The sequence below is a fragment of the Trifolium pratense genome, linkage group LG5, assembly GCF_020283565.1.
Source record: "Trifolium pratense cultivar HEN17-A07 linkage group LG5, ARS_RC_1.1, whole genome shotgun sequence".
In the NCBI taxonomy this organism is placed as follows: domain Eukaryota; kingdom Viridiplantae; phylum Streptophyta; class Magnoliopsida; order Fabales; family Fabaceae; genus Trifolium; species Trifolium pratense.
In genome coordinates, this window is record NC_060063.1 from 56,153,267 (window position 1) to 56,163,947 (window position 10,681).

General features: G+C 30.0%; 1 protein-coding gene across 1 annotated transcript; it reads left to right on the forward strand.

Annotated features, from left to right (window-relative positions):
• Positions 1 to 2,268: 2,268 nt before the first annotated feature.
• Positions 2,269 to 5,398, forward strand: LOC123886942 (probable polygalacturonase At3g15720). The gene is made up of 9 exons (XM_045936208.1): positions 2,269 to 2,412; positions 2,538 to 2,663; positions 3,226 to 3,394; positions 3,492 to 3,701; positions 3,962 to 4,043; positions 4,358 to 4,466; positions 4,858 to 4,959; positions 5,174 to 5,258; positions 5,316 to 5,398. Exons 1-9 carry the CDS (start codon positions 2,269 to 2,271, stop codon positions 5,396 to 5,398), a joined length of 1,110 nt encoding a protein of 369 aa, XP_045792164.1.
• Positions 5,399 to 10,681: the final 5,283 nt, after the last annotated feature.

The following is a 10,681-nucleotide window of genomic DNA, read 5'->3' on the forward strand; positions in this document are numbered from 1 at the left end:
ATATATATTTAAAAAATTTAAGAGAGTTGGGCTATCTTAGAAATGAACGACTCAAAAAAAAAAAAAAAGGAGTTACGATGAGGTCAACATCCAATATCATTTGATATGGACAAAATACGTTGACCGTTGTCATCAATATCAACCGTTAGTGGTTCATGATGATTGATGGTGGACTTAGTAGGAACGACCACAGTTCGATCCTCATAACCGTGATTGGAAGGAGACCAGAACCATTTGATGTCAAAACTGACCCCGAAACCAAATTAGGCGATCAGTACGCCAGATACTGACGGTGAAAAAAAAAAGTTAACTATCTCCTAATGGTACATTAAATATTTTTAATTATTTTTTATATGAAATGTACATTAAATATTTGAAATAAAACATTAAATATTTGAAATATTAATATTATTATTTAAAAATAATTACAATCAAAGTCAAACTTTCTAGGCATTTCAAACGAAAAATAAATATGAAATTCATGTAGGTCAAGGCTGGCAGAGTCAAACTTTTATCCTAAATGTGGTCAAACTTCCATAGTCATACTCATACCAACAATATATTTTTGGGTCTTGCTAAAGTTAAGAAACTTACAAATGACTCTATAAAAAAAAAAAAACTTACAAAGGAAGTTTTGTATTGAGAAAAATAAAAATTTGACTTTAAAAAAATTTGACTTAAAAATGAAATCTAAGCTATATTATAGGCAAGGTACATTACTTTTTAAATGAATCTAAAAAGTCTAATTTTACTTATATATAAAACGAAAGAGAGTACATTAAATACCTTAACATGCTAGCTTTCTCCTATGTTTAACAAGGACCTGGATTGGGTGCACTCAACATCCCTGACTGCATGCATTCAATTGAATCCAGACCATTTGATTAAGATCAAATAGCTTAGATTTAACATCCGAATTTTAATTGTTTTAAAAAATCAACGCTGCATTTAAATCCGAGCCATCTGATTTTGATTAGACGGCTCTAATGCATTGACCGCACCCTAATTACATGATAACCGACTGTTTTGGATGTGGAGTGGCCGAGTCGGCAAATCATTTATTAATCTCCTGTAGTATTGTTGGACCTCTTTGGGATTTAGTTCGTTCGTGGATTGACACTCCTTTGGTGGATTTCACTACTCTGCACGATCATTTTGTTCAGTTTACAGTTTCAGCAGATGGATCTCGAGCTCGTCGATCCTTTTTGCAGCTTATTTTGCTTACTTGTGTTTGATTGATATGGACGGAGGGAAATCATCGTTTGTTCAAAGGTTCAACAGGCACACCTCATCTTTTGTTGGACAAGATCAAACTTTTCTCATTTAGGTGGTTGAAGACGACAAGTATTAAGTTAACTTCAAACTACCATAGCTGGTTGATGTATGCAATTTTTTTTTTTAGTATCAATGCAAATTAAAATTTTAATAGGATAAGAAATGAACATTTATAGTTCAATTTTATAAAATTATAATTTAGTTGATATTCTTTCATCTTTAATAAAAAAAAAAGGTGGCTTTCATCTCTTTGGAACAATTACAAATTCAGAAAACTAATGTCCAATTTATTGCTAACACTTTGATATGTTATGGTACGGATCTTTCATTTTCATTCCTGCAAAGATCTCAAAGTGGTCATGTATCTGTTAACCAGTGTAATGGTGCAACATTCTCACATATATTTATTAACTCTCCTACTAATAGTACAAACACCGATGACTTTGACATTTCTTTTTCTAGTAATATCTTGGTAGAAAATTCAAACATAAAATCTGGTAATTTAAACTTTATATTAGCTTATGATAATTTTAATTTTTAGTTTGTATTTATCATGTTATTTTATAAAAAAAAGAGCTAAACATAAATTGTTATAAAAAACAGGAAAAAATAATAAAATAAAAAAAATCAGTATTAACAAAATATTATATAAATAAATGTAAAAACATTTATAGCATTTGTCGTTATATCCATAAAATGATTAACGTTTTTGTATCTTTAATTTGAGTTACACTTTTTTTTTTCTTTCTAATTACGTGACGATTGTATTGCCATTAACGGCGACTCCTCTTTTATCAATGCTACTGGAGTTACTTGTGGACCAGGCCATGGAGTTACTTGAGTATAATTAATAAGGTTAAATATTTTAAAATTTCTAATAAAAATATCATTCATATGCATTTAATTTTCTATTTAAATCCCCTCATACACCCATCACAAATCATCATTGTAGTGACTTTTAATTTTCCACTTATTTAATTTTACTTTGTCAACATGCAAAGGTTCAACTTTTTTGTTATCATTCTTGGGTTTATTTCTCCTTGTCTATGTACGAGATTGAATGTTGGAACAGAAAATGACAATTATAATGTGATGGATTATGGTGCAAATGGCGATGGAAAAACTGATGATTCACAAGTATATATGTTCCTATGTTTTTCTTTATATAATTTAAAATATTTTGATATTCCATGTGAATTTTTTCTCACTAATTGACTGATCTTTAACACTATTTTTAATTATATGTATTTATTGAATTGCAGGCCTTAGTAAATGCATGGAGTAGTGCATGTAAACATGGAGGGACGTTAACTATACCAGCAGAAAAATCATTCATGGTGACGAATGTAAAATTTAGAGGTCCTTGCAAACCCAAAATTCATATTCAGGTATATTATATATATAAATTTACTATATGTACTTATCAACTTATGAGTACCGCTCGTACATTGTTGTAATCATTTTTTCATTTAATAAAAAGATTATAATAATAACATAACATGCATGTTTATCACCAAAAAAAAAAAAAAAAAAACATAACATGCAATTAATTCACAACTAAAATAATATTTTATTACGAATTTAAATTAATTTTTAAATTTAATTGTTTCAAATAGGTATTTACCTTAAATCTATTCGAAGTTAAAATATGAAGTTTCAACAAAAAAAAAACTTTATTTATATTAATTATTTACTATTAATACTTAAAGAAAGATCGTGAGATTTTATTTTCGTAAAGAATACTGTGAGATTTATTTATAAGTTACAGTGTGATGTGAATAACTAAGTTTAATATTTTATGTATTTTTATTTGTTTTTGTGTTAAGTCTATATTGACGGACTTATTTTATTTGCACTTATTTTAATCTTTTTTTTTTTTTGCTTAGAACAAAAATTCAATTTCCATAAAGAAAACTCCATATATGTGTTATTCTGTAATCTTTATTGTAGTTTGATGGAAAAATAGTTGCACCCCCTAAAGAAGCGTGGAAAAGTGGAGACTATTTGATTTACATTGATAATTTAGACGGACTCACAATTGATGGTAATGGTCATGGAGGAGCTGATGGAGGTGGTTCAACTTGGTGGCATTGCAAAAATTGTAAACGACCTGGGGTACATATATATTCAATTATTCATTTTTCATCGTTTATCTATCATAAGTAATTTGTGGGAATAATTTTGATGCATTAATGCTATGATAATTTTTATGGTACAGGTCTTTCATTTTCATTCCTGCAAGAATCTCAAAGTTAGTAACATAATGGTCACTAATAGCCCAAGTGGTCATGTCTCTGTTAACCAGTGCAATGGTGCAACATTCTCACATATATCTATTAACTCTCCTCCTAATAGTCCCAACACTGATGGCTTTGACATTTCTTTTTCTAGTAATATATTGGTAGAAGATTCAAACATAAAATCTGGTAATTCGAACTTTATATTAGCTTATGATAATTTTTATTTTTAGTATGTATTTATCATGTTATTTTATAAAAAAAAAAGAGCTAAACATAAAATGTTATAAAAAACAGGAAAAAGTAATAAAATAAAAAATAGTTATAACAAAATATTATATAAATAAATGTAAAAAAAAATTATAGCATTTGTCGTTATATCCATAAAATGATTAATGTTTTTGTAACATTAATTTGAGTCACGTTTTTTTTCTTTTCTTTCTAATTAGGTGACGATTGTATTGCCATTAACGGTGACTCCTCTTTTATCAATGCTACTGGAGTTACTTGTGGACCAGGCCATGGAATAAGGTTTGCAAAAATTGCCACATTTATATTCAATTTCACATGCACGCACACAAACACTATTTATATTCAATTTGCCAATTTTTTATGTTAGACGACTAACATATATTAAATTAGTGTTTTAAATCTAAAGTTCAAATGTTATTTGTTATTACGATATACTATTAGTTTTTTGCCCCACGATATACTATTTGTGTTAGAGTATGAATTATTGATATCCACAAACTTATCTTAGTGTGCGAGAATCGTAAATTATATATTATACATGTGTTCGTGTTTTTTACAAATCTCATAAAATGTCTACTTTACAATTTAATCAGTGTTGGTAGCCTCGGTAAAGTAAGACCTAATGATAAAGTTTCCGATGTTCATGTACGGAATTGCACCTTCACCGGAACTTCAAATGGAGGAAGAATCAAGACAAAAATGGTGAGTATAATTAATAAGGTTAAATATTTTAAAATTTTCTACAAAAATACGAATCTTTCCATATTAATATTTTCGTTCTTTCTACATTACCCCTTGAAGAATTGATAGTATTTATTCAGCAACCAATAAAAGTTAGCACATAAGCAAATTTGTAAGTGAAGTAAAAAAAAAATTAACTGAATTAAGAAGATCTAGACATCAAAGATATATATGACTTATATTTTTTTATCGTTGTGTAAATCTCATTCTTAAAGGGGTTATGTAGACCCCATAATATAATATTTTATATAATTTAGTTCGTAAATTTTTTATGAACACCTTTCAATATTTACTTTTTACAAAATTTATAACGCATTATGTGACAACATTTGGATTCTCCAATTTTTTGCAGGGTGGATCAGGTTATGCAAAAAATATTATTTTTGAGGAAATCATCCTAAATAATGTCAAGAACCCTATTATTATAGATCAGAAATATAAAAATTTTGGACTGGTACATAGTTCACTCAACATTATTATTATTATTATTATTATTATTATTATTATTATTATTATTATTATTATTATTATTATTATTATTATTATTATTATTATTATTTTATTTTGTCATTCCAACAATGCATTTGTATGTTTGCTAGTTTTATACACATAATAATAAACTAATACTATAGTTTTATGTGTGATGAATTTTGTTGAAATTATATTAGGATACAGATGTGGTGGTGAGTGATGTAACATTTCGAGGATTTACGGGAACTTGTTCTGGTGACATAGCTATTAATTTAGATTGTAGTTCCGATGGTTGTCATAACATTCTATTGGATCAAAATGACATCACATCTACTTCAGGAAAGAAGCTTTCAGTTATTTGCAACAATGCCTATGGAACTGCTACAAATACTATTCCAAGTGTTACTTGTCTACTTAATTAATGTTTTATTCTCAATTATGTGGAGAGAAAAACTTTGTATTATTAATAGATCTTCGAGACTAAAAGAATAACTTTCTTGCACGAAATGATGATATTTTAAATTGGTTTATTTGCACCAAATATTTTTGTAATAAGATTTCTTTTTTAAAGATCTGCCTGTTTACCTTAATGCTCGTTCTTCTTACGGTAAAACCCTTTGAGCTATGAAATCCTCTCTCTCACCGAAACCATCCATACCATTTATCTTCACTTCAATGTTTCACTCGAAATCATTCATTTATGGTGTAACATCCTGACTTTAATTAATAGAAGAATATTAATTAGAGATAATTATTAAGGACTAATTAAATGGTAAAGGCTTACATACGAAACAAGGACTTTTCTCTCTCTAAAATTTTAAAAGTTCTCACCTCTCTCTAAAAACCTTAGATCCACCACCCAACCCTCTCCCTTTTCAATCCAAACCTCTTTTTCAAGATGTAGATTCTAACTTCGGTGGTGCTTAGCCTCTCACGGTTGCAGGTTTCTTTGTATCTGGTGGACCTTTGTCGCCTCGGTGTTGACTGCGAGCTAGGGACTTAACTGCCTAGGTTTTCATTCTGTCGTTGCCCCATTAATTTTTGCCTCAGAAAATTGCTTTTTGTATTCTGATGGGCCGATCACTTTTGATTCGAGATCAGAGTTAGAGTCTTAGGACATCTTTTTGGGTCGGATTGATGGTCTCTTTGGTGTTCTGGTATTTGTGGTGTGTGCTCTAGGTGGTCTGGTGACTGTGGAGTGTGTACTAGGTGGTGTCCGTCTTTTAGCTTTCTCATTGGTGTTCCGCTTATATACGGCGACTCTGTTTTGTATTTCCGTTTAACCCGGCCTCTGTTCGCCTTATACAGAGACTGATTATTATTAATAATATTTTGCCATTTAAAAAAAAAAAATTAAGGACTAATTGGAAATAAGTAATTGGGTATGAAATGAATAATTCAAAAGAGACAATTTATCTTGATGATATGTGAAGGGTATAGTTGGAAATTGAGTAACTTTTCCAATTTGTCATAAAGCCAAAAGAGTGATAGAAACCATTTGTCAAGATTTTCCACTCTTGACTAAGGAAGGATGATAGAATGTGGATGCATTCACCACAAGATCAAGGTGCGTTTAATTTATTTGTTAACCAACTTATGCTTCCAAATGGGAAAGTATGGATAGTAACAAGATTCATTCGTTATTTCCATTAAATGTTGCAAATTCTATACTAGCTGTTCCCTTATTTGATGATGTTAAAGAAGATAATTTAGTGTGGGAAGATGATATGCATGGTAATTCATAGTGTCAAGTCAGGATATAATTTGCTCTTAAAACCAACAGTTCATGAAGCGACAATGAGAGAAAATGCAGAGTGGAAATGGCTTTGGAAAATTCAAGCACCACCGAAAGCTAAACATTTGTTATGGCGTATTTGCAAAGGGTGCTTACCGACAACAACTAGACTGCAAGAGAAGTATGTACAATGCCCATCGAGTTGTCCGATTTGTGAAAATGATGAGGAATGTGATTGTCACATACTATTTGAATGTGAAAACAGCAGGAGATCGAGCTTGGCAATCAGCAGGTATCGACTCAATCGGTTCACCAACAAATACTGCGTTGTAATACAATTAAGGAGTGGATACTAAATTTTTGTCGAAACAGTGACTGTAATGAGGCTGGAAAGGCAGCAATGTTGCTTTGGGTTTTATGGCAAAACAGAAATAATTGGGTATGGAATAACATGAAAGAACAAGGACAGCAAATTGGCATCAATGCAATGAGGCTTTGGGATGAATGGGAAATTGTGCAGGCTGTCAATAATAGCAGCAGAGAAACCGACCAGCAGCAGTATTCCTTTGCAATGGCAGCTGTAATATACCGGATTATCATATTATTCTTGTGAGATCTTGTTATTCAACTTAATTATTCTGTAATTCTCTCTTTGTCAATAGTGAAACAATTAAAACGATTTCAGAACTAGGTCGAGCGAATTCACAAGACTCACATGTATGAATATATCTCAAGCGTTTACACTTACACTCAATAAGTACTTGTTTTGTTTTGCTAAGTAACCTTGATCATGAATATTAAAAAACTGTACTTTTGTATACTCTTGTATAAAATGATTTATGATTAATGTTATATCTTATATATATGATCTATGTTATAGTATATTTCAATCCAACGGTCGATTTTGTAATACGATTTCAGGTAAAGAATTATCGGAGGTGTCACAGGGACGGATCCAGAAATTTTAGTAAGTGGGGTCAAAATTATAACGTAAAAAAATATAAATTGTTATTTATATAATTTTAACATTTTCTTTTACAAAATTACTTATTTTGGTTTATTAGTCAATACTTTTAGGGAATGGATTCTCTCAAGTGTAATTTACACTTAAGAGAATAAAGTGTGGTTTGTTACCATTGATCAAGAGAGAGAAACATATAAAAATTTAGAGAAAATGAATTTAGATGGTGTTAGATTACACTTTATTCTCTGAAGTATAAATCACACTTGAGAGAATCCATTCCCATACTTTTAAGATACTCATAAGTATTATAAATTAGTCTTATTAACTTTATATTTGTTATAGTGCAATAAATTGACTATATAAAAATGATAATACCAAATATATGGGGTCACATTGCATAAATAATACTAATATTAACTAAAAATATAATAGGCAAGTGGGGTCGGCTGACCCCACTGCCCCCACACTAGATCCGTCCCTGAGGTGTCATATAAAAAGTTTCACACCTTGATAGTGAATTAAATATTCAAAAATTGATTTTAAAGAAGAACGTTAGGGATTTTATTTTTTGGATCAATAATATATAATCTCCCTCTCAAAGCCACTAAATTTGATTAGTAGTGATTAATTTGGGTAGGATGCATGAGGAATTAGGTTCAATCTTCACCAAAAAACAATATATATATATATATATATATATATATATATATATATATATATATATATATATATATATATATATATATATATATATATATATATATATAGAATATTTTTATGTGAGTGAGAGGATGACACATCAACCGTTGGATAAAAATACACATATGAGATTAAAAGATGATTAAAATGGACCACGTGTGTCTTTTCCTATCTAATCCCAACAATCTTCTTCTACGTATCTTCTTCTTATGTCTTTAAGGCTATGTTTGGATTGATGGAATGTGATGGAGTGAAATGAAATGAAGTGGTAAGTAATTATATTCTATTGTTTGGATTTGTAAAAAATGAATGGAGTGGAATGAAACACAATGAAACTCATTCCATCCAATCCTTCAAGTTTTCATTCCCCCCAATTTGGGGTGTATGGAATAGAATGGAGCTTCACAATTAAAATATTACTATTTTATCCCTATTTATATTTTATGTTTTCTATTCCTCGTAAATTTGTTCCTTCACTTTTTTTTTCCTCTGCTCAGTGTATCTCTTTTCTTATGCATCTTCTTTTTTCTTGCCTGTGTACGTGATAGTTTTCGTTATCTTTTCATTCGTGTTTCTGGCCGGATCTGTGTATTTTCCAAGGTTTCAAATAGATACATAAAAGAAGGTTTGTTTCTTATATTGTAGTTTCCTTGCCTGTAGTGCGTGTTTGTTAGACTTTGTATATGGACCCCTAATGCAAATGTAGGACTAGTAATCAAAAGAAATGTTTCTTCGTCACATCTATTATTACCATTAATAGAATTTGTGTTTCAATTGGAGTATTTTTTTTTGTCACAGTTCTTGCTAGTACAATGCTTTTCCCACTCACATATTTAAATTTTTATTTTATTTTTGAAGGAGATAGTTTCTAGTAAGACCATTTACAATGGTCTGTTGAAACAATATTCAACACCAAAAAAACAGTGCAATGAGTGTTTAATAAAGAGTTGAATGTGACATGGAAGAGAGAGAGGTTGAAACAATTCAACAGAGTTGAATCTGCAAAGGGGGGACACGTGGCAAGTTCTTGTGGTTTTGAAGCAGGCACGTGTGCAACACGCGCTATAGGGTGAGAGTGGGCGTTTCGTTCACGCGGAGAGAGAAGGAAATGTGATGAGATCCAGCCACGTGGCTGGCTGTGATTGGTTGGTTGGATTTTTTATCTATTTAATACTTTGAACTCAATTATTTCATTGCAAATTATTTTTTTATTTTTTCACCAAAATTCATGATTTTTTTTTGTCTATAAATAGAGACTTGGTTCATTTGATTTGGACACATGAAAAAAAATCGATTTTTTCACTATATTAATCTTTTATTATCTTTCTATTAGTGTTAATCTTGAAGTATTAGTTTTTTTTTTTGTGAAATAGATCCCAATAATCATTTAAACAGCCAAAATTCTTCTAATTATCCCAACAATTATCAAAATCCGAACAATTACCAACAATTTTCAAAATCCAAATCAATTTTTCAACCAATCGTTAAGTGTTAATTATTTTAATTTAATTTTAATCGATAATTGTAATTTTATGTAATTATAAAAACAAAAATTAAAATTTAAATAAGAATATGAAATAGAAAGTGGTGGGGTAGAGAAAGTGGTGGGGTATGGTGTTGAATAGAAAAACCATTGGAGAGGTTAAAAGTTAAATGTGTGTTGAATGATTAGGTGGAAGAAAGAGAAAATGATGTGGAGTGAAAAAGTGGGTGTTGAATATGTTTTGGTGTTGAAACCATTGTGGGTAGTCTAACAATAGATATACAGATATATTTAAATAATAATATTTTTAAATGAGGGTATAGTTGGTATAAAAAAGTTATAACTTGTTTCATTCCGTCTAATTTTCAAACAATGAAAACATTATTCCACTCCGTCATAGAATATTCAAACAGTGGAATGACATTTTTGTTTCATTCCGCTCCGTTCCACTCCATTCCATTATATTCCATTCCGCTCCATTCCATTTCATACCATCAATCCAAACATAGCCTAAAGTTCCGATTACGCTTTCATTCATAATCCACAGTCAAGTTGATAATAGTAGTAATTGTTTTATTTTACTTTGACCGAAAATAATAATAATAATAATAATAATATTAGTGGTAATGTATGCCATACATATATTAATATCTATTAAAAATGAAAATTCCATTAAGACAAAAAAAAAATAAAATGAAAATTCCACTCTGACCAAGGCCACGGTATGCCCCTATTTAGATCAACCCCTGGAGTGAGAGGATGACACATCAACCGTTGGACAGAAATACATAGATGAGATTAAAAGATGATTAAAATTGAGATCA

Excerpts from the sequence above, each read along its gene's own strand:
- LOC123886942 (XM_045936208.1), top strand. The coding sequence starts at position 2,269 with ATGCAAAGGTTCAACTTTTTTGTTATCATTCTTGGGTTTATTTCTCCT. Across the intron at positions 4,960-5,173 it reads AATATAAAAATTTTGGACTG|GATACAGATGTGGTGGTGAG; the intron begins GTACATAGTTCA and ends AAATTATATTAG. Across the intron at positions 5,259-5,315 it reads AGCTATTAATTTAGATTGTA|GAAAGAAGCTTTCAGTTATT; the intron begins GTTCCGATGGTT and ends CATCTACTTCAG.